General features: G+C 50.4%; 1 protein-coding gene across 2 annotated transcripts in view; it reads left to right on the top strand.

Moving 5' to 3' along the window:
- Positions 1-16763, top strand: part of Srrm3 (serine/arginine repetitive matrix 3) — a 40668-nt gene extending 23905 nt beyond the window's left edge. Inside the window, exons 11-15 of one of the 2 annotated variants that reach the window (XM_032886476.1) lie at positions 9346-9365; positions 10359-10702; positions 11032-11256; positions 11361-11498; positions 15075-16763. In XM_032886476.1, the coding sequence (XP_032742367.1) occupies positions 9346-9365; positions 10359-10702; positions 11032-11256; positions 11361-11498; positions 15075-15136 (789 nt within the window). In that variant the 3' untranslated portion in view covers positions 15137-16763. Of the gene's footprint in view, positions 1-9345; positions 9366-10355; positions 10703-11031; positions 11257-11360; positions 11499-15074 lie in introns of both variants that reach the window. The other variant, XM_032886475.1, reaches the window with a different exon arrangement.
- Positions 16764-23584: the final 6821 nt, after the last annotated feature.

Genomic DNA, 23584 nt, shown 5'->3' with positions numbered 1-23584 from the left:
GGCCCCGCACTACCCACTTTGGACCAGTGTCTCCAACTTGTCAGCTTCTTTTCCCAAGCGTATCAGTACTGAGACAACTACAGCACCCCCACCATTACTACACCCACCAGAAACTGCGCCCACCCATCCTCGGGATGGGTCACCTCTAGATCTGCGAGCAGGGGAGGTGATCATAAGAGCCCAAACAAAACACTAGACCTTTTTTCCCCCAACATGAGCCACTCAAGGATCTATAGACCCCATCTGTCTGTCAATCAGAGCATGAAGCTGAGGCCTCTCAGGGAGAGGGTGCTGCAATGCTGGCAGGGCCTCTGGGTGTGCTCTGGAACTTGGGGTAGGATAGCAGGGTCTGTTCTACAGCAGCCATGCATTACCCAACATGCCTCATCCACGTGGCGAGCTGGCCCTCCCTCACATTCAGGTCTCTGCAGCCAACATGAACCTGTACATGTCAGTTTCATTTTGATTTTTTGGTTTTGGTTGTTTTCTTTCACCCCCTCCCCCTCTTTCTGAAATACTCTTCCTCCTGCGGCGTCAGAGAGGAATGTGAAGGGAAACAGGCACAAAACTTCCATTCTCGGGATCTCTATGGAGGAATCTGCCTCTAAGGCTGTCCTACCTGGAAAGAATGCCAGGTTCTTGGCCTAGCTCCTAAAGCTGTGGTTAGGTCACCAGTTGTGAAGACAGTTACATCCCTTGGATCTGTCTTGGGTATGAAAGAGGGAACAAGGGGGTATCTTAAAGCAGCCCAGCAGGGGCTGAAACTGATGGGCTAACCTGAAAAGTAGCATGGCCATTCCCCAACTTCCAAAGCACAAAAGACCTACGAGCACATCTCCCATCTGTGGCCTCCTGAGATACTCCAAAACACTGTTTTGTTTGTTTGTTTTCAAACCAGGTCCCATCCCATTTCTGATTCCTTTTGTTTGGTCTTGGAAACCTGAGCAATTTCCATGTCCAAGGTCCCTTGAGCTTGTACATGTATAAACAAAATGGCTACTGTAACCAGATGCCTGCAGCGTGGACAAAATGGCAACAGTACTTAGATGGCTTGTGCCAAATGGCTTAGGTCAGCATTCCGTCTAGGCAGTACTTTGTATCTCCTGCCCAAAACAGGACCCCATTTTCACATGGCCACAGGAGTTTCCCAAGAAAATTGTTTACTCTTATCACAAATCATAGTTCAGACTCTTCTCCTTCACTCTTGCCTCCTGCACAATCTGAAACCATCCTGGGTCTCCAGCCTATGTTTGGATCCTCTATTTTCAGAAAAAAAAGAAATACTGGAGGGTGGAGGGGTTAAAAAAAACTGGTTCTTCTGTACCCAGAAAGGTGAGGTAAGGGAGGGTGGGATGTCGATGGTGCCTTCACTGTTTAAAAAAAAATTAAATGTCTTTGAGCATAAATACTGGGGTATTAAGATACGATCTTTAAGAAAAAGAGAGAGGAAGAAAGATATGGAAAAAGGAGAAGCTCGACATTTTTAACCCCACCTATGTCTTTGTTTGTTTTTTAGCCTCCCATTTGAAACGTGGTAATACTATAATTCCATATCTTGTTTAGTTGAGGGTGGGGGAGTTTATGTCTTTTTTTTTTCTGTTATTTTGGTTTTTCGGTTTCTATTTACTTTTTCTTTATTTAAGAAAAAACAATTTTGTAATGTACGGAAATACGAGCTATCTTTCTGGGTTTGTTTGGGGTTTTGTTTTTCCTTTTCTCTCTCTTCTGTGTTCTAGAACTTTGCTTGTGTGTGTGTGTTACTGTAGAAGCCTTTCTTCTCATGCAGAGATGGTGTTTGAACTTCAAGTCTACATTAGTCATGCCCATATCTTTTCTCTCTTGTGATCAGAATTTAAAAGGGAACACAACTCCAGAGAAGAAATAGCAGCCGTGCCAATATTCCTTGCTAAGTGAGGAGGGGCAATTAGCCCTCTTGTTAATCCCAGGGTGCTGGAATTATTTCATGTTTTAAATTAACAAAACTGGTGTTTCTGAGTTCGCAGAGGACCTTGCAAGAAACTAGGGACCACACAGAGAGGAAGGAACCGGCTTTCCCTGTGTTACTTATTGGGTGTTGTTGGCAGGCAGGGGAAGCCAAGTGTCAGGCCTTTAATCCTAGGACTTGGTAGAAGCAGTCTAATCTCTGAGTTGAAGACCAGCCTGGTCTACAGAGAGAGTTCCAGGACAGTCAGGTTACACAGAGAAACCCTGTCTTGAAAGACAGAGAGAGAGAGACAGACAGAGAGAGAGACAGAGACAGAGACAGATGGGGGGGGCTGAAGACACTGGAAATTTAACTCAGGTAAAGTTTTCCAAGCTAGGCATTCTAGGCTCGAGAGAAATGCTGTTCTAGTCTGGGGACACGCCATTGGTATCTCTGAAAAGCACAGCCAGGCCTGGTGGTGTCCACCTATAAGCCAAAGAAAGAGGATCCCAAGATCAAGACCAACCAAGGCCACTCACAGTAACTTAGTCTGAGAAAGAAAATCAAAAGTGAAAAGATAGCTTAGAATGTAGCCCAGCAGCAGAACACGGGCCTACTGTGTGCAAGAGGAGAAGGAAGAGAGTTGTGAATGGGGCTTAGTCGGCAGTGTTTGTCTGGTACACACATGCGTACTAAGACTGGAACCCTCGCACCACATGAAATCTGGTCTAGTGGTGCACACTTGGAATCCCTGCACTTGAGAGGTAGATGCAGGAGAATCAGGTATTCAAGGCCAGCCACAGCTGTGTAGCAAGTTCAAGGCCAGCCACAGCTATGTGAGGCTCTGTTTCAAAAAAAAAAAAAAAAAAAAAAGCATATAAATAAGATAAAATATTAGGGAAACCATGGGGCTGATCCGAGAGGTGAGATCCGTCTTCCAAATGGAACCTGTGGTTGTTTTTCCTTTTAAATATGCAGTCCTCATCCTGCCCTCTGCATTCTTGCCACTGACCTCCTTTAACCAGCCTCCCTCTCCTTGTCTGGCCTTTCTGTTTCCTTTCTCTCTCTCTGTGCCCCATCTCTCTGTGCCTATTTCCTCTTTCCATCTCTCTCCTCCAGATTGAGGCCTCTCTCCCAAGCTGCCTGCCCCTTCTCTACCCACCCTGTGGTCTTCTGCATTCATTAGCCTGCATGCATGCCCTCTGGGGAGTTTGTTATGTAAAGAATTAAGGAAAGCTTGGCTATTGGAGCCTGTGGTTAAAGGTTTTTAAATAAGTAAATAAATAATGAATCTAACAGAGGTGGCTCACAAGTGGCCCTTTCCATCCCAGAGGTGACACCCAGAAGCCACTGGGCAGGCTGTTCCCCGCCTCCGCTGGCTCAGAGCAGGGGCCATTTAGAGTCATAGGTGTTCTGCATTCCCTATGTACAGACTTTTTTTTTTTTTTAACTGTTGCACCCCCGTCCCTGACCACTGAGAAGGTAGGTACCCTGGCACAGCTGTCCACTTGCTCTCTGGCTCTCAGCTCAGAGAAGTGTGGCCACTCTCTCTCTCTCTCTCTCTCTCTCTCTCTCTCTCTCTCTCTTCTCTCTCTCTCCCTCCCCTCTCTTCTCTCTCCCTCCCTCTCTCTCCTCCCCCCTCTCTTTGTGTCTGTCTGTCTGTCTCTTTCTCCCTCCCTCCCTCCCTCCCTCTACTTTGTTCTAAGTTGATCTTTTTCTCTTTTCTCTCTTTCTTTAACTAATCTTTCACTTACCCTTTCTCCAAACTGAGCCACCTGAACTGTCCCCTGGACTGTGGTTTGGCCCCCTTCACTCTCTATCCCTAACCCCCGATGACCTTGCAGTCCCATCCTTTTTCCTCATCTCCGTTGTCTCTGCTTCTTCCTCTCCACCTCTTGTTCCTCTTCCCAGTCCCCCCTTCACGCTCCCTCATTCTCATCGTTGGCTGAATGCACTTGTGTGTGGTCTAACATTCCATCTTCATGTCTCTTCCTGTACTGTGTGCTTGCATTGGGGCCGATTTGATTGCTACTGACCGGAGTGGTTGCAGAACCCCTAACCTTCATCTTTGCCAGCTTCTAGCTAGGAGCCTTGACCACACATGCTCCAGTCCTCCAGGGCTCACCTAGGCAGTAAGCAATAGAAGAATGGGATGTGAGAACCTTGAGGGTCAAGTTCAAAGTTAAGTCCCATTGCACCCTTTGGGGTTTACTATACCAGAATGAATGAACTCTAGACTTAGACCAAGTCCTTTTATGGTGGCACAGTGAGGCTTGGAGGTACAAGCTTTAGCGTTCTGGAATAGTGACAGGCATTAGTACCACGGAGATCCATAGCTCTGTAACTTAGATGTGATAATAGTCCCTTCAGAGGGTTTGGAGCCGGCCTGGGGCAGGCTCTAGACCTTAAGAACCTACTTGGCCAAGATTACGGGGTGATTTTCAGAATGGTATAAAATCTTAGTTTATCTACTCCCAGAACAGGGACTCCTCCAAGTCCCCAGCGTCCTTTCTTTTGCTGAATTTCTGAATTTGAGGATTCAATGGTATCCCTTGTTGCAGAATCATCCAGAAGAGACTATTAATAATAGCCAAAGTGACTCGAGGTAGAATGAGTATTATTATATCACATGACACTTGTGATGGCCACTCCAGTGCTCAACTAGCTGTGTGGAAAATGGCGGTCAGAAGGGGGTCCTTAGGGTGCCACCCTCCCCTCCTTCTCCCATCGGCTTCCAGTCCTGCCTGAAAATAACCACAGAGGTTTGAGCTCCCGGTAGCCATCGTGAGGTCTTGGTAACTCTCCATTTTCGACTTTGGAACAGGAAGGTTTAGATACTTCTCTTGTGTTTATTCCAGGAAGGGTCAGGCCAGCTCGCTTCTTGGAACTCTGTCTTGAATGGGGCTTGCTGAGAGGGACATGGCAATGTTGTTCTTCACAAGGGGGAGAAGGGCCTGGAGTCTGAAAGGTGGAGGTGCCTCAGCCTGAGGAGGACTTGGAGGCTCCGCCCTTTAAGACTTCCTGATTCTCAACAAGGGGAGCTAGTGGGGTAGAGGCAGGCAGGCAGCAGTCCTGGGGTGCAGAGAGCACAAGGACAAATCACTCCAGGCGTTTCCTTGCCTCTGTCCCCTGTCCCCTTTGCTTCCACCGTCTCCTTCCTCCATCCTGGTTTATTGCCCTTGACCCTCAAATTCTTCTTGTACAAGGGGAAAAACATGTCGCTAGCAGAGCTGAAAATAACTTAGTGTAGTCGGTGTTTGCTTTGCGAGCAGGAGGACCTGAGTTCAAACCTCAGAACCCACATTAGAAAGCCAAAGATGGCGGCTTGTGCTTCTAATCCTAGTTTCTGGGAAGACAAAGGAGAAAGATGCCTGGGGCCTGCTGCTTAGCCAACCTCGCTTAATTGACTAACCCCGGGTCCTCAAAATAGCTCAGGGAGTAAAGGTGCTTGCCACCAGGACCGGGGGCCTCAGTCCAATCCCTGGGACTCACAAAGTCAAAAGAGAAAAATAGTCTCCTCAAGATGTCCTCTACACACACACACACACACATACACACACACACACACACACACACACACACACACACACGAATAAATAAATAAGTGTAATTTAAGATATATAGCTGCTAAAAAAAAAATACAATTTAAAAAGAATGACCAGCTCCTGGAGAATGACACCCGAGATTGAAAACTGGCCTCCACATGCACACACATACAAATACATCTGCACACACACGGGAACACAAAAGAGAGCGAGAGAAGGAAGGAAGGAAGGAAGGAAGGAAGGAAGGAAGGAAGGAAGGAAGGAAGGAAAGAAGGAAGGAAAAAATAAATTCTACAAACCCTGGATTTCACTCAACCCCTAGGAAGAAGGAGGCCCAGTCAAGCCGAGGATGAGGTGCAGCCTCCGACAGCATCATGGTGACTTTTTCTTAGCGGCCTCTGGAGAGAGGAGTGTCTGACAGCACCTTCTTTGTATCGTCTGCCATCCTGGGCTGCAGGGGACTCTTCCCATCTGACCCCAGGCCTTCATCCCCTGCCCTGATTCTTTTAGACTGGGGGGTGAGCATATAGGCCAATCCATCCATGGACCAAGCCAACCAAGATTCTACAGATCCCCATCTTATCAATGGGGAAGCAGGGCCCACCTAGTGCGAAACTTAGCATAAGTTCTTATAAGGGGAGGTCAGTAAGCTCAAAAGGAATCAGAAAAGTGATGAGGAGGGAGGGAGACATAGGGAGGAAGGGAGAAAGTCACCTTTCTTGGCTTGGACCTCAATGACTAGGGACAGAAACATATTGGTGTTCAGCCATCCAATCCAAATCCTTTCTACTCCTAATACTCTACCCCACCTCCAAGTCAATATGGACCTGCGTGGGACTGGCTCTGTTGCCAGCGTTTGCCTAGCATGCATAAAGCATTGGTTATAAGTCAAACAATTCATCCATCAGGCCTGATGGTTCATGTCTGTAACCCTGGTGCTCGTGGGAGTGAGACAGGGAGAATAGAAGTCCAAATTCTGGCAAGATGTGCCCATTGATGCAATGGTGGTACGACTGTTACGGGGGTAAGCAACCACCCTTTTAGTTTTAAAAAAAAATTAAACATTCAAGGTCAACTTTGGCTATATATTGAGTCCTAACATGGAACCCTGTGACAAGTGTCAAGGAGGGAGCTGGGACTGTAGATCGCTGGTAGGACAACTTGCCTAGCATCCATGAGGCCCTGAGTTCAGTCTGTAGTACTGACAGGGGAAAAGGTGAGAGGGGATTCCTGCTTGTCTATAGCAAAGGACATCATGGACTTCATCTTCCTCCTTGACCCTGTTCCTTGCCTCGAGTCAGGTCTCTAGCTCTGATTCCAATCTGGTCCCAATCCCAGTAACCAGTCCTTCACCACTGGTCTGGCTGCCTCCCCTGACCAGAGTAGCCTTAAAACAGGGGACCATGGTGACTCTGGGTTCTGAGTTGCCATGCCTTTGTTCCTAAGGCTCCCTTACCTGGTATCTCTGTTTAGTTGACAAGCTGACCACCCTGGACACAGGATGCATTTGAAGATCCTAGAGACACCATTTTCATTTGCCTCCTAGAAGGAAATTCAATGAGAGAACCCTGGTACAGACCAGAGACTGTGAGATGTTATTTGCCTGTTGGGGTTGGGGAGGAAGCTGAAGGTTCTTCTGAAGATGCCTTTTGAGAATGAAAGTTTCTTTACAACAACCAGCCTCCAAGCTGGGCGTGGCGTAATCCGGGCACATAATGCAGAGGTAGAAGTTTTCAGGAGTCCAAGGTCATCTTTGGTTGCACAGAGAATTTGAGGCCGGCCTGGGCTATGGGAGTCCCTGTCTGAATTTTTTTAAATGGGGTCAGGGATGTAGCTTAGTCAGTAGACTGCTTGCCTAGCATGCATGCATGAAGCCCTGGGTTTGATCCACAGCACCGCATAAAAACGCCTGTAATCCCAGCACTCGGATAGTGGAGGCAGAAGAATCAGAAGTTCAACTAGATCAAGAGTTCGGAGTTCCAGGCCAGCCTCAGCTACAAGAGACCTGGTCTAGAATAAAACAAAAATCAGCCTCTTGTTCACCTAGCCTAAGCTGACCAGGAAGTGACGATTACTTAGTGAGTGGGTCAGGTTGACTAGCAGAGCATACCCACTCTGGCTACCTAGGCCTGCCACTGCTTTGGGAGGAAGACCAGCTCTCCTGGGAGAAGTCTTCATGGCTCCTTAACTCCCACAGCGTATTCATTTCCAGCAATGGCTAGTGTTCAATGATGGCCTCAGTCAACTACAACCAATCCCAAGTCAGCTCTACTGTCCATCAGTGAGCCCCACTTCCTGGCTGTAGCTCTATGTGGGGCTCTATGGAGCCCTGAAGAGAGGTCTGGGCCCCTCATCCCCTCTGTGAGGAACGTCGAAGGCCAGGCCAAGGAAATCATGCTTCCTCATCAGTGATAGCCAGATACCCTGAACAGACTCCGCTCAGACCCCCTGATTGGCCCTTAACGAAGCCACGTCTTCCTTCCTCAGCATCAAGGATGTAGTGTCCTGTTTTATGCTAAAATTTGGGGTTATGCCCAACAGTGGTGGCACACACCTATAATCCCAGCATTCAGGAGACTAGACTGAGTGAGGCGAGAGGATTTCAGGTTCAAGGCTATATAGTAAGACCGAGTCTAAAACCAAAACAAGCTGGGCACAGTGATGTGCTTTTGTAAGCTCAGCCTTTAAGAGGTGATTTCTGTAGGCTCCTGAGTCCAAGGTCATCTTGGTTATGTATTGAATTCTAGATTCCAGGCCAGCCTGTAGTTCGTGAGATCCTATCTAAAAAAAAAAAAGAAAAAAAAAAAAGAAAGAAAGAAAGAAAGAAAGAAAGAAAGAAAAGAAAAGAAAAGGGGAAAGAGCTGGGTGGTGGCGGCACACATCTCAGCAGTCAGGAAGCAGAAGCAGGTGGATCTCTTGAGTTTGAGGGCAGCCTGGTCTACAGATTAAATTCCTGGACAGCCAAGGCTACACAGAGAAACCCTGTGTCAGAAAGAAAGAAAGAAAGAAAGAAAGAAAGAAAGAAAGAAAGAAAGAAAGAAAGAAAGAAAGAGAGAGAGAAAGAGAGAAAGAGAGAGAGAGAGATAGAAGGGAAGGAAGAAAGAAAAGAAAGAAAGAGAAAAAAGAAAAGAAAGAATAAAAGGAGAGTGTTGGCATGATTGTACATGCCTTTAATCCCAGCCCTGGGAAGCAGAAACAAAAAGACCTCAAACCCAGCCATAGCTACCTAGCAAAACTCTGCCTCAAACAAGCAAACCTGAGCTTACAGACGGCAGATCTGGCTGGGTGACGAGTATGCAAGTGTCAGGGACAGACCTGTAACCCGAATAGTGGTGAGAATAGTGAGAAGCATCTGCTCTTGCACGGTTGGGGCCCAAAGTCAGGAGGGTCCTTCTGCGAAGGGGGAGTGGGGAGGCCGGGGAGGACCCAGGCAGAGAATCCTGAACCATTTACCCTGGAAGAGACATTGGGAAGCAAAAGCCAAACCCTCTTGGCGTGGTCGTCGGGGGAAACGGAAGCCTAGAGTGGGGCTATTCACTTGGCCAGAGCTCCATGGCGCTGAGGTAGTAGCAGTCTCCATTTCTAGTTCCCAGCCAGGACGTCGGATGGCGTCAGGTTCCCTTTCTGGTCCTAACTCACTCTTGGAAAAGAAATAAATTAACAGCCCTATTCAGATGTCAGCCAAGGGCACAGGCTGACGCCCAAGAAGCTGGACATTTGCTGGTCCGCTAGAGGTGAATCGGCCTCCTCTCGGGCCTAGAGGGGGTGGTTGCGTTTTTCTCTCTCTCTCTCTATCTCTCTTGCATTTTTGTGACTCTAATGATGAACTTATGCTACCACACTTTTCCCTTTTCTTACACAACTTACCTACTAAAGGAGGAAGTGCCACTTTATTGGTAAGTGGACGTTAACCAAGAGGGACTTAAAAAAAAAATCAGAACGTTAAAAAAAAAAAAGAAAGAAATGAAAGAAATGAAATGAAAAAAAAAAAGAAAAAGAAAAGAGAGAAACAGAAAGACAGTCGGTCAGCTACTGGACATCCCTGAGCTCTCGGCAGGGTCGCCAAAACAAAGCCAAATATTAACAGAGAGAAAATAATAATAATAAAGTCAGGTTCCCCAGCAGATCATTTTGATTTGGGTATATAATGATATTTGTGGTATTTTTGTTTCCGTTATTATATTATTTTGGTTTTCTTTTTTATTTCTGTTTTGACTCCTTTTCTTCGGTTGAATTTTAGTTCAGTTATCTTGCCCCCTCCCCCATCTGTGTGCCGTGTGACAACCCCCCCCCATGCCCTTTACCCTGGTGGGGGGAGCCTGGCCCTGGTGGGCTGGCCCTGGCTTGACCTACCAGTGTGGTACCTCTCTCTTCTCTCTACTGGGGGGAAATCGTCTGTCCCCCATGCGGGGACAATGCCAACCCCTCTGGTGCCCCATCCTGGAGCTCCCCCCTCCCCTGCAGCCTCCATTCCCACCGCTCCGTCCCTCTTGTGTTATGCATGCTGAGAACCTTGCATGGTCTGCTATGTTGAGGCCAGAAGGTGAACACTCAGGAGAGGTAGAGGCAGGGCAGGCGCGGGAACCGTGTGTGCGATGCTCCGGGGCTGCAGCCCGCGGCCTAGGCCCGGTGAAAGCCCTCTCTCCTTTTCTCCCCCCACCCCACTGCCCTCTCACACTCCCCCCTCCTCCATTCCTCCTCTTTTTCTCTCCAACCTCTCCATCCCGCTTGCACCCTCTCCGCCCCCTTTTCTGCTTCTTCCCCCGCCCTCCGGCGCCCGTCCGGTGCATCCGCCACCTTCTCTGCTCCGGTCCCCTCTGCATCCCTCCCCGCCCTCTCGCCCCTCTCCGCCCCTCCGTGCCCTTCTCTCCCTCTCTCCCCGTCAGAAGCCCAGCTCGCCCCGGGCCTGCGACAAGGCAGCCGCCGCGCCCACGCCGCCCACGCGTGGGAAGGACAGCCAGAGTCCCCGCTCCGCGCCGTCGTCGCAGGGCCGCGGGGGCCGCGCGGCGGGAGGGACGGCCAGGCGCCGGCGCCGGCGGAGGAGGAGGAGGCGATCGCGGTCCTCGGTCAACGCGCCCCGCCGCAGGGGGCGCCGGCGTGCAAAGCCCGCGCCGCCTCGGGGCTCGTCGCGCTCGCTCAGTGGGGCACACTCCAGCAGCGACTCCGGTGGCGGCGCCCCGGGACCCGGGCCCGAGCCGGGCTCCGAGCGAGGTCACGGCGGACACGGAAAACGGTGAGCCGACCTCCTGCCTGCACTGCACAGGAGCGTCCCTTCACTAATCACCCCCAAATCAGTGACCTCATTGGTCACCCCACATATAGCCCCTCGCTGATCGCCCCTGCTGGTGTCCCCCCCTCAACATTCCACATGCAGCCCCGTCACTCCATCACTTTCAGTGGAGTCTCCCTCTCTAGTTAATAACCCCACACGGAATCCCCAATTTGTCTCTTTGGTGCCCCATTTCCTCTGGGGTGGCCTCATGGATCTCTACCGCCACGACCTATGTCTCTCCTGCCCCGCAGCCCACACCACTGAGCCCTGCCCCGCTCTCCCTCCTCTAGGGCAAAGGAGCGACCCCCGCGAGCACGGCCCGCAAGCACCTCGCCATCACCAGGCGCGCATGGCCGACGGGGCGGCCCAGAGGGGAACAGTTCGTCGCGCAGCCCGGGCCCCCATCCCGGGTCGTGGAGCTCCAGCCGCTCGCCCTCCAAATCCCGCTCGCGCTCCCCAGACAAAAGGACCCGCAGCCCCAGCCTCTCACCGTCTCCCAAGAAACCTCTTGGCCGGTAAGTGTCCCAACGGGAATAGTGTGATGGGAGGGGGCGGATGGCGAAGATCCCGGACTTAGAGTTCAGATGGCGGGGATCCCTCACCATGCTGGATCCCACAGGGACAAGGACAGCGAAGGCCGTGCCAGGCATGCCGAGGCTGAGGCCGCCCGCACCCGGCGTCGCTCCCGCAGCTACTCGCCCATCCGAAAGCGGCGTCGGGACTCGCCCAGTTTCATGGAGCCGAGACGCATCACCAGGTACAAAGGAGACCTGGGGCGAGAAGAAACTAGGGCTACTGTCGCTAAATTGGTAGCCAGGAATGTCGGGAGTCAAAGTTTACAGGCCTGGGGGCCTTCTAGAATGGACTGATTCTAATACTGAGGAAAGAGGAGGGTTTTGTCAAGGCGGGAGGGAGGAAGAGCTAAAGTAGAGATGGGTTGGGTGCTGAGAAACTAGTGGATCGAAAGAGTTGGGTGCCAGAGCATCACAGACAAAAGTGACAACCTTGGGAGGGAAGAGGTGCCATGGATCCGAGCTGGTCTGTACATGGGGCGGGGCGGCCAGCCACAGGCGTGGAGTTCAGCTCTGGAAGATTCCATTCATCCATCTGGAGCCCCTCCTTCCCTCCCGGTGTCTATCACACCGTCAATGATACGTACTTTTCTTCTTCATCTCAAGGAAGCTCCTGCTGCGTGGCCTGTGGCCAGCCTGGGGGCCGTGTGGACCGGGCTCCACAGGCAGCCCAAGTGATACTCATGTGAGCTAGTCTGGTGGCGGTCGGCTTTCTGTCTGGGTCTCCTTTTCTCACTAACCTCCCAACACCCTGGGGGATTGGTGGAGGGGGCAGAGCGTACTCTCTGGGGCAGCTGTCTGAGGAACCCCATGCAGAATGAGGCTTGTGACTGAGGTGATGGAGGACTCGAAGGGTCTGAGTCTGCAGATGAAATCACCCAAAAGCTGGGACTGGTGGCTCAGGCCTCTCATCCCACCTACTTAGGTAGGATGGGGGTGGGGGAGGATTCAAGGAGAGCCTGAGAAACTTAGCAAGACCTTACCTCAAAATAAAAAGATTGAGAGAATGTTTGCCTAGAAACCCCCAGGGAGGGGCTGGGGGCGTGGCTTGGTGGTAGAGCCCCTGCCTAGAATCCCCCAGTGAGGGGCTGGGGGCGTGGCTCAGAGGTAGAGCATCTGCCTAGAATCCCCCAGTGAGGGGCTGGGGGCGTGGCTCAGAGGTAGAGCCCCTGCCTAGAATCCCCAGTGAGGGGCTGGGGGCGTGGCTCAGTGGTAGAGCATCTGCCTAGAATCCCCCAGTGAGGGGCTGGGGGTGCTCAATGAAAAGGCACCTGCCTAGAATCACATGGTCAGTAACGGGGAACCTAGCATCTGCCTAGTATCCAATCCCTAGTGCCAACAAATCAAAAATTACCCAGGATTACCCCAGTATAAATTGATTGTCATTGGCAGAGTTCTGAGCCCAGCTTTGCCCTGCTAAAGCACCTGAGGGAGACTGAATGTACCTCTCTAGCCCTCAGTGGCCAGATGGGTCTAATTAGCTGAAATCCGTAAGAATCTTTTCAGCTCCTACACAGTCTTCTCAAATTAATTCTCCTTAGTCCGGTGGTTCTCAACTCTCCTAATGCTGCATGGCTTTAATATAGTTCCTCGTGTTGCGGTGACCTCTCCCTCACCATGAAAATGATGTCGTGGATCATAATGTAAATATCTGATATGAGGTCCCGAAGGGGTCACAACCCACACAGGCAGAGAACCATTAGTTCTTGATCGGCTGAGTCGCCAAGAAAGCAATATGGCTGCCTCCTTTACTCAGAAGTAAAGGCTAGACCACCACACTAGAGATAGCATCCCAGATACATTCAGTTCTACACTGAGGCTCTTAAGATGGCCAGAATTTCACATCCTCCAGCTGGGCGCCCACCTCAGCCTCTCTGTCCCAGGCTGCCTCCCCCTACTAATGCACAGCTGTTTTTCTTCCTCAGAATTAACCCTTGTGGCGGGGCATTAGAGCCCCCTTAACCACTTTTCTTTACTTTTCTCTAGATCATAGCCTCCTGCCTTCAAACTAACTCTGGGCCAGCGGGAGGTAGCTGAGCGAAGGGTTGGGATGGAGGTGGGAGGTGGGGAACAGAGACAGCAGTGGCCAGGGCTCTCATCCTGTTCCCTGTGAGTGACCGTAAAAGTCTAAATTTTCCCAGTCTGAATTGCAGAATTCCAAGACAGACACAGAGAAACCTTGTCTGGGAAAAAGAATATCTAGCCAGGCGTTGGCGACACAAGCCTTTAAGCCTAGCACTTGGGAGACAGAGGCAGGTGGATGTCCAAAGTTCAAGGCCAGCCTGGTCTACAAAATAAGTTCCAGGATAGCCAAGGCTACACAGAAAAACTCTCTCTCTTTTAAAAAACAGACAAACGGGGGTTGGGATTTAGCTCAGTGGTAGAGCGCTTGCCTAGCAAGCGCAAGGCCCTGGGTTCGGTCCTCAGCTCCGGAAAAAAAAAAAAGAAAAAGAAAAACAAACAAACAGACAAACAAAATAAATAAAATTCTATTCAGAGAAGGGATGGGGAGGCAAAAAAAAAAAAAAAAGGACTTGGCCATATGCAGTAATACTTGCAAGCCAAGGAGCCATTATTAAGTTTATTGAAGAGTCATCCCTATTTAAAAGCTCGTTCAAAGGTCTATGGATGTCTCAGTTACGAGAATGCTCGAAACATGCATAGAACCCAGTATTCCACAAGCATGCTGCCCCAGAGTCCTTGTGCACAAACAGATGACAGAAACCTGCAGTCCCAACACTTAGGAAGTTAAAGGCAGAAGGATCAGAAGTTCAAGGGCATCCTCTGCTACAGAGTAGGTTCGAGGCTAGCCTGGGCTACATGAAATTCTGTCTCAGGAAAAAAAAAAGAAATTAGTTTCACTTCATGCTGGTCATAATGGCATACTTCTGTGACCCCAGAACTCAGAAGCTGAGGCAAGAAGACTGAAAAATTACAAGCTAGTCTGAGCTTCATAGTGATGCTGTCTAAAATAAAAGGAGGAAGGAACGAAGGAGAGAAGAAAGGAGGAGGAAAAGAAGTCTAGTGGCACATGCCTGTGATTATAGGGAGATTGAGAATCAGGAGTTCAGGACCAGCCCAAGCTATATAAAACCCAAACTACACAGTGAGTTTGAAGCCAGCCCGAGCTATATAAAACCCCTCCTTAGACAATAAAAATAAAATGAAATTTTGGGTTAGAGAGATGACTCCAAGCTTAAGAGTATTTACTACCCTTCCAGAGGACCCGAGTTCAAGTCCCAGGACACACACATGGAAGTTCCATGGCGATTAGCTCCAGGGCACCCAACAACCTCCAGCCTCCGTGGCCCCTGCACATGTACACATCCCCCACCCCCACAGACACATAATTAAAAATAAAAAAAAATAAAGAGAAAGTTTCATTCATGAAGTTCAGGGTGTACCTCAACTGTTCTAGAACATTCCTCGCATTTGTGAGGAACGTTCCTATATCCCCAAAAGAAACACACATACACAGTAAACTTTCATCTATTCAGAAAATACTTCTAAGCACATACTCGGATTAATAAAGAATTTGGGCTTTTTGCCCTGCAGGCAGACAAGGAAAACCAAAACAATATGAATCTGGCAAAGGACACAGAAGTTTGGAATTGGGGTTGTCCCTGAGGCCAAGACTCAGGGGAATCTTAGGCAGGAAGCCCTTGCCACTGCTGGATGGGGACTGAGGCCCGAGTGACCACCACGGATGGGCAGAGTTTGGGGCTCTGGGTGGGCTAGGATCTACTTTTTCTCTCCTACAGTGCCCGAAAGCGTCCCATCCCCTACTACCGGCCCAGCCCCTCCTCTTCCTCCAGCTGCTTGAGCAGCGACTACTCCAGCCGGAGCCGCAGCAGGAGCCCAAGCCCTGGCCACAGCCACGGAAGCTACAGCAGCCGCAGTCACGGGACTCGCAGCCGTTCCTGCAGCGCCTCCAGGAGCCGCAGTCCCAGCTACCACAGCCGGAGCAGCTCTGAGAGTGGGGGCTTCTAAGCCCAGACGGACCCATCTAGGGCTGGAAGGCCCTGGAACAAAGAGAGGCTGGGGCCCTGAGACCTGGGAAAGAGGGGTCTGTACCCCCATACTGCTACGGAGGTCCCGGGGTGGGGGTGGGGCAGCAAGTGGGCAAGTGGGACTAGAGAAGAGCTTCTTCTAGAGTGGGTGACCCACCCACGAGGAGGAATCACATTGTCCTGTCCCTAAAGTGTGCCCATCCCCACTCCCTGCCCACCCACCATGCCCAGGGACAAAGAGCCTTTGCGAACACAGGGATCAGATCACCATACCCCTCTTCTGCTTGAGGCCAGCTTACCAGCCTGGGGCCCATTGCCTGAGTATGGCACAAGAGTCCACTGTTGGCTGTCACCTCACCTGAGCTCAGTGGACCCCTGCACAGCTTGGAAGGTGCCAAGCCTGGGACCTTCCCCTCCTCTTCCTCTATCTCCCACGGGGTGGATCGGAACAGAGCAAAGCGAGCCAGATCTAAGAGAGAAGGAAGGACCGCCTAGCTCCTAGTGTGTTGCCAGGCAGAATGAGAAGCTCGCACTTGGTCCCGTCTCTCTCCCTTGCCTTCATATCAAGGCCACACTCTCTGGGCCTTCATCAGCACAAGAGGTGGCGTAAATCTGTATCTAACCCTGAAGTCAAAGGTAGGAGAGTTCAGGGGCTGAGGACGTAGCTCAGTTGATAGAGTGCTTGCCTAGCATGCATGAAGTCCTGGGTTCCATCCCAAACAAAGCATAAAACCGAGCATGCTAGTGCATGCCTGTAATTCCAGCACTCTGGAGGTAGAGGCAGGAGGACCGGAAGTTCAAGGTCATCTTAGGCCACGTAGTGAGTTCGAATCCAACCTGGGGTACAGGAGAACCTGTCTCAAAAGTGAGAGACTGGGAATTCAGGTCAGAAGATAAGAAAGAACACGGGTAGAAAGCAGCAGCGGAATTTTTTTTTTTTTTTTTTAAAGCATGGGCCCAAACAATGCAGTCAGATGACCGAACAGGTCAAGGGCTACTGGGAGACAGGTCCAGGCTGCTGTCTGGGTTATGGGCCAAACGATAGCTCACGGTCACAAGCTAACTAACACGCGGTGCACTTCGGAGCCTGCCCAAGGGATGCCTCCTTCCCAGGCTTTGACGGGGCAGGTTTGGTGGAGGCTTTCAGAACTGGGGTGGTAGGTTCCAGCCACAGGCCTCAGCCTGGAACATGATGGGGATGAGGTGGTCCCCCCCTCCAGCCCTCTTCTGCGGCACCCAGCCCCGCCCACCCCCCTGCTGGGGCCCTCAGGGATCTCGAAGTCTTCCTTGGCCCAACAGGACAGATGCCCTGGGCTCTGGTGGGGGGAGGAGTCTGGGGTCTGATCCGGGGTCCCACCTTCTCTCAGTTTCCCCTTCCCTCTTTCTCCGCAGTGCGGGAAAACATTTGGACTGTAATAAATACACTAGGTGCCCGGGTGACAGGCTGCGACTGGGTCTCTGTGACTGCGACCATCAGGGAGGAGGACTGGGGACTCTCCCTATAAGGACTGAGTAGGCTCTCATTTCTCCTGAGGGGCCTTGTGAGGAGAGGTGGGTGGCATCAAGGAACCAAGTCCCATCATGTCGGGTCACCTATCTCTGAGCAAGAGACTGCATAGCCTTCTGAAGTTCAAGTATGAAGATGGAGTCAAGAAAACGTCCTTCCGGTTTGGAGGGTTTGTGGGTTATTTGTTAAATTCGATTGTGTGTGATGCTGGGCGGTGGTGACACAACACACGCCTTTCGCCCCAGCACTCTGGCAGCAGATGCAAACAGATCTCTGTGAGTTCAAAGCCAGCCTGGTCCACAGAACAAATTCCAGAACAGACGAGGCTACACAGAGGAACCCTGTCTCACCACTCCCACACACACATTATTGTGTGTACGTGTGCAAGGTGTGTGAGGGTGCCTGTGCCACCGCATGTGTGTGGAGGTCAGAGGACAACTGTGTGGCGTGAGCTCACTCCTGCCACATTTATATGAGATCCAACCCTGAGCACCAGGCTTGTGAGGTAAGAACCGTTCCCAGCTGATCATCTCAGTAGCCCATGTCTGTTTTGTTTATTTAAGGCAGGGTCTCACTTGTAACCCTAACGAGCCTGATAGACCAGGCTAGACTAGAACTCTCGGTAATCCTCCTGCCTCAGTCTCCTGATTACTGGGATTTCAGTCACAGGTCACCATGCCCTCGCTGAGATTTGTCCTCCTGTTTCTCTTCCTCCTGTCCACCCCCCTTTTGTTTCAAAGCGGTGGGGTTTAACCTCTGTGTGTGTGTGTGTGTGTGTGTGTGTGTGTGTGTGTGTGTGTGTAGTGGGGGGTGTAGTGTGTAGTGTAGGGTATGGTGTATAGTCTGTGTGCTTGGTGTAGTGTGTAATGTAGTGTGTGTGTGTGTGTGTAGTGTGTAATGTAGTGTGTGTGTGTAGTGTGTAATGTAGTGTGTATGTGTGTGTGTATGTGTATGGTACATGTAGTGTGTGTGTAGTATGGGGTATGGTGTATAGTGTGTAGGTGGGTGGGTGTGATGTGTAGTGGGGAGATAGCGTGTGTGATGTGTAGTGTGTATGTACATTGTATTGCCGTGTGTGTGTGTGTGTGTGTGTGTGTGTGTGTGTGTGTGTAGGACAAAGACCAATATTAAATTCCTCCATTTAAGCTTTTTCACCCTAATCTGAATCAGGGTCTCTCCCACTGACTCGAGCTCACCAATTGACTGGACTGATGGACTGACTGCCATGGAGTTCTTAGGCTCCTCCTGCCACACACACACACACACACACACACACACACACACACACACACCCCACTACCGTTATGTCTGCCACTATACGTGGCTTTTACGTGGGTGCTGGAGATCCGAACTCAGGTCCTCATGCTTTCTCAGCAGGCTCTTAACCAACAGAGCTGACTCCCCCAGACTGTAACCAGGGGTTGAGTCAAGCATTTCCCAGAACTGCGGAGGGAAGTAAAGAGCCGGCCTCTCAGCAGAGCAGGCCCCGTGCACACACTCTGAAGGGCTTCAAGGCCCCCTAATCATAAGCGTTGATCCAGATGGTGCAAACCAAATCGCCAGCTCTCCGAAGGCCAAAACAAGAGGCGTTGGAAGCCGATTTGAGGTTTACATAGCAAGGCTATCTTTTAACATGAATTACAGCTGGGTGGTGGTGGCACATGCCTTTAATCCCAGCACTTAAGTGGAAGAAGCAAACAGATCTTTGTGAGTTCGAGACCAGCCAGGGAGTTGCAGACAGCTAGGGCTACACAGAGAGGCTCTGTCTCAAAACAAAAAGAATCACACACACACACACACACACACACACACACACACACACACAGAGAGAGAGAGAGAGAGACAGAGAGAGAGAGAGAGCTTCTCTCTATTTTCCTTTTCTCTCATTCATTCATTCACTCATTCATTCATTCATTTTCTTTTTATTGTATGCCCTGTGTGTGGGTGCTTGGACTGCATTTATGTATATGGACCACATGCCTTCTGCCCACGGAGGTCACATCTCCTGAAACTGGAGTTATGGTGGTTGTGAGTCAACATATGGGTCCCAGGAATTGAATCCCAGTCCTCTATAAAAGCTGACCACTGAGCCATCTCTCCAACCACTATTTTCTGTTTTTAAAGTTTACTTGTATGTACATAGTGTGGGACATGCCACAATGTACACGTGGAGGCCAGAGGGCAAACTCTGTGGAGTTAATTCTCTCCTTCCTCTCCTATGCCGGTTTCCAGCATCAAACTCGGGCTATCAAACTTATGTTGACAAATGCCTTTACCTACTGAGACACATCAGCCTGCCACTATTTTTATGAAAGCACGGAGACCTTCCTCCTGTCAGATTCCCAGGCCAGACAGCCATAGGAAAAAGGAAATGCCTCCCTAGGACGGTACACTGTTATTTCCAAAACGCACCCTCGGTTACTCATTAGTTTGTTGATTCCATAAATTCACCCACCCCACCCCCATAGGGTTTCTTTGTGTAGCCCTCACTCTATAGAGTCATTCTATAGACAAAGCTGGCTTCGAACTCACAGAGATCCCCCTGCCTCTGCCTCCGGAGTGCTGGGGTAAAAAGGCGTGCGCCACCCACCGCCACAGTTACGAATGCGTAAACCAATGAAAGGCAAAACAAACAACACCCCCACCCCCACCCCACCCCCAGCAATTCGAGAAACCATGAATTAAAGATACGGTTGTTGGCAGCGAGCAGGCACTAGAGGGAGACAGAGAGTGGTGGAAAGGTGGTTTAGGGGGATACCTCCCCGCGGGAGGCTCCCAGCCCTCTGAGCCTTCCTTGGCTATTTGCAAGATAAGGAATCTCGCGCCCAGTGCCTCGGTGACTCAGGCTCAGCCTGCCCTATGCTCTATTCCTTGCGGGACCGAGAAAACACGACCCGAATCATCCAGCGAAAACAGGAAATCTGGATCCCTGCCCCGGTTGCCTGGAGAATGGGCGGGGCCGTCCTTCCCCAGGATGTCGGGCGTTTGGCACTCCAGGCTCTGGAGCCTGGAACTAGCTCTTCCGGATTGGGGCTGTAGCTACTCACTCCAATATCGGTCAACCTTTATCAGATGGGACTCACACGAAGCACCACATGGTTTCTATGCCAACACACAACCGCAAGAGACCAGACCCTCCCCCACCCCGTGTGTGTGTGTGTGTGTGTGTGTGTGTGTGTGTGTGTGTGTGTGTGTTGGAGGGGTTGTAAATTATGTGTATGTGGAAGTGCACATCTGTGTGCTTGTGGAGACTACAGGACAATCGTGGGTGTGGTTCCTCGGGTGGCATCCTCTTTGTTTTCTGAGAGACAGTCTCTCACTGGCCCAGAGCCTAGGGTGGCTGGCCTACAAAGCCCAGGAATTCTTCTGCCTTCATCTTCTAATCGCCGGCATTGCAAGTCATGCCTGGCTTCTTTTCCAATGGGAACTAGGTATCGAACTCGGGTCTTCATATTTGCAGGACTAGCATTTTACCAGTGAAGCTATCTCCCTAGGTCCCTGAGTCTTTAATCAGTTCCCTACAGTGAAAGCCCCCAAGCCAATGTAACAGGTAAATCTGGTTGAGTCCACTGCTATCCCTAATCCTTGCCTCTCTCAGGTACTTCCAGAAGTGGACCCCACCCCTCCCAAGCCTGCGTCTGTCATCAAAAAGTGTATTCAGCTGGGCGATCGATCGTGGCTTTAGTCCCAGTACTCAGGAGGCAGAGACAGGACAGCCAGGGCTACACAGAAAGACCCTGTCTGAAAACCAAAACAAAACAAAAACAAAAAGTGTATTCATTTAATAAATAAAGCCACCACATACCCAGCCAGCCCCCAAAATGAGATGCTCCTGGCTCAAAGCTCCCACTTCTTTCTAGCTACATTTTAGGGCTGTCTTGGGGGACACCCAAGCCCATTTCAAGACTGGACTGCTGGTCTCATGGTCTGGGGAGTATCTACCATACGCACCTTCTCTTTACTTACAGTCATTTATAGTGATTGGTTTTGTTTTTTTTTTTTTTTCCCCGTAGACCAAGTCTTGATTTTTTTTTTTTTCTTTTCTTTGTTTTCGGAGCTGGGGACCGAACCCAGGGCCTTGCACTTGGCCAGCGCTCTACCACTGAGCTAAATCCCCAACCCGTTGGTTTGGTTTTTAAACACTGTCTCACTAGATAGCCCTGGCTGGCCTGGAACTGGCAATGTAGACCAGGCTAGCCTAGAACTCACAGAGATCTGCCTCTGCCTCCAGAGTGCTGGGATTAAAGACGTGCGCCGCCACCACCACCAATACCAGGATAGACTTGTTTTTTTTTTTTTTTTAATTACTTTATCTTTATTTCATATGTTTTGCCTGCAAGTATGTCTATGTGAAAGTGAAATCTTGGAGTTACAGTTATGAGCTGCCATGTGGGTGCTGGGATTTGAACCCTGGTCCTTTAGAAGAGCAGTCAGTGCCCTTAAGTGATGAGCCATCTCTCTGGCTCCCTTGTTTTATTATTTGAAAAGATGTTTTTATTTTATTTCATGTATGCGTCCTTTGCCAGAGGAGGTCAGGAGCAGCCTCAGATCATGCTGTGTGTGGATAACATGCTGTCATGTGGACACACATAGGATCATGGTGGGGGCAGGGCGGGGATAAACTCAACTGTTCGGGCCAAGGAGCAGGGTTAGGACTAAATGTTGGTAAAGGTTTCAGAAGAAACCTGAGGGCAAAAGGGCAGGAGCTACAGCTGAGTGGGTGCAGGACTTGCCTAGCAAGCATGATGCCCTGGGTTTGATCGCCAGCACCCCGTAAAACTGGGTGTGGGACTCACCTGTAATCCCAGGTTTAGTCAGGACTGAAAATTCAAGGTCACCAGGTATAGTGTAGTCACGTTCCAGGCTAGGCTAGCCTGGACTACAAGAGACTCTGTTTCAAAGGAGGTGGGGTGGGGAGTAAAGAGGTCACTCAAAGATTAAGAGTACTTGCTCTTGCGGAGAACCAGGATTCAGTTCCCAGTACCCATATGGTGGCACACGTGTCTGTAGTTCCAATTTTAGAGGCACCAATCCCCTCCTCCCGCATGAAATGAACACAGAGCACTTACATATGCCCAGGCAAAGCACTCATACAAATAAAATACAACATTAACAAAAGAAGTGTTCCAGGGGTGGTGGCGCATGCCTTTAATCCCAGCACTTGGGAGGCAGAAGCAGGCGGATCTCTGTGAGTTGAGGACAGCCTGGTCTACAGAGCAAGTCCCAGGACAGCCAGGGTTATATAGAGAAACTACATCTTGAAAAAACAGAAGAGGAGGTTGGGGAGGAAGAAGAGGGGGAGGAGGAGGAAGAGGAAGAGGGGGAAGAGGAGGAAGAGGAAGAGGAAGAAGAGGAGGAAGAGGAAGAGGAGGAGGAGGAGGAAGAGGAAGAGGAGGAGGAGGGAATAGGTTGAGCCTGCAATTGATCTGGCACTCAGGAGGTAGAGGCAGGAGATCCAGAAATTCAAACTCATCCTTAGCTACATAAGAAGCTCAAGGCTGGGGGTTGGGGATTTAGCTCAGTGGTAGAGCGCTTGCCTAGGAAGCGCAAGGCCCTGGGTTCGGTCCCCAGCTCCGAAAAAAAGGACCAAAAAAAAGAAGCTCAAGGCTGGGCTGGAATGAACAGAGGAACAGAAAGAAACACCAGGATGGTGACGGGGATTTGAGCTAAACCAACCTAGAAGGATTCTAGATTCTTTTTTTTTTTTTAAAGATTTATTCATTTATTATATATAAGTACACTGTAGCTGTCTTCAGACACACCAGAAGAGGGCATCGGATCTCCTTACAGATGGTTGTGAGCCACTACGTGGTTGCTGGGAATTGAACTCATGACCTCTGGAAGAGCAGTCAGTGCTCTTAATCACTGAGCCATCTCTCCAGCCCGCCTCTAGATTCTTTTTACTAGATATATTTATTTGTGTGCACATGTGCTAGTGCGTGGGTATACCACACATACTATGTCACACGTACAAAAGTCAGAGAACAACTTCTCTGTTCTCTCCTTTCACTATGTGAGGCCCCAGGACTCGAACCCAGATCTTCAGGCTTAGCGGCAAGCGCCTTTACCTACTAAGCCATCTTAACAGCCCCCACAAAACTCACATAGCATGGCTTTGCTAAAACTGAATTTGAATTTGACAGGGGAGAGTAAAGAAAGGCCACGGAAAAGTCTAAGTTTGGTCAAGCGGTCTCTTCAGCGCTGCCTGCATACATACCCCAGCCCTTTAGCCTTTACAGAGCAGGGAAGAAGCTGACAGCACAGGGGGCGGGGAGAAACTTGATTCACAGCCCTGGAGACTTCCAGAACATCCAGTCCAATGGTCTCATTGTGCGGATGAAGAAAATGAGTCACATTTGCTGGCCTCTGGCCAAGGTCAAACGCATTCAGGTCCCCAGACTCCTTAGCTAGACAGCTTCTCTCTGGTCCATAGCCAAGAACAGTTGGGGATGGAGAATGGCTCCCCAGTCCTGTTACCTGGCCCCTTGTTGATTCCTTTTCAGTAGTGATGGGGGTAGACGACCTTCAGGCCAGCGGGAAATCGGACTCCCAGGGAGACACATTGAGATGTTCTGGGAAGGACCCCAGACACCCCCCAAATCAAGGGTGCTCTACGGATGACTGTGCTTATTTCTGGTACCCAGTAAAGCCTGTGACTGGTGAGATCTGTCAGCTGTCGGGCCTCTCCACCTGGCAGCTCCGGGAAGACTCCAGAGTGTTCTCTGAGGCTGAGCCAGAAAGGGAGGGGCTGGCT

This window comes from Rattus rattus, chromosome 16, assembly GCF_011064425.1.
Source record: "Rattus rattus isolate New Zealand chromosome 16, Rrattus_CSIRO_v1, whole genome shotgun sequence".
In the NCBI taxonomy this organism is placed as follows: Eukaryota; Metazoa; Chordata; class Mammalia; order Rodentia; family Muridae; genus Rattus; species Rattus rattus.
Note: the sequence above shows the minus strand (reverse complement) of the source record. Positions and strands in the feature narration are given on the sequence as shown.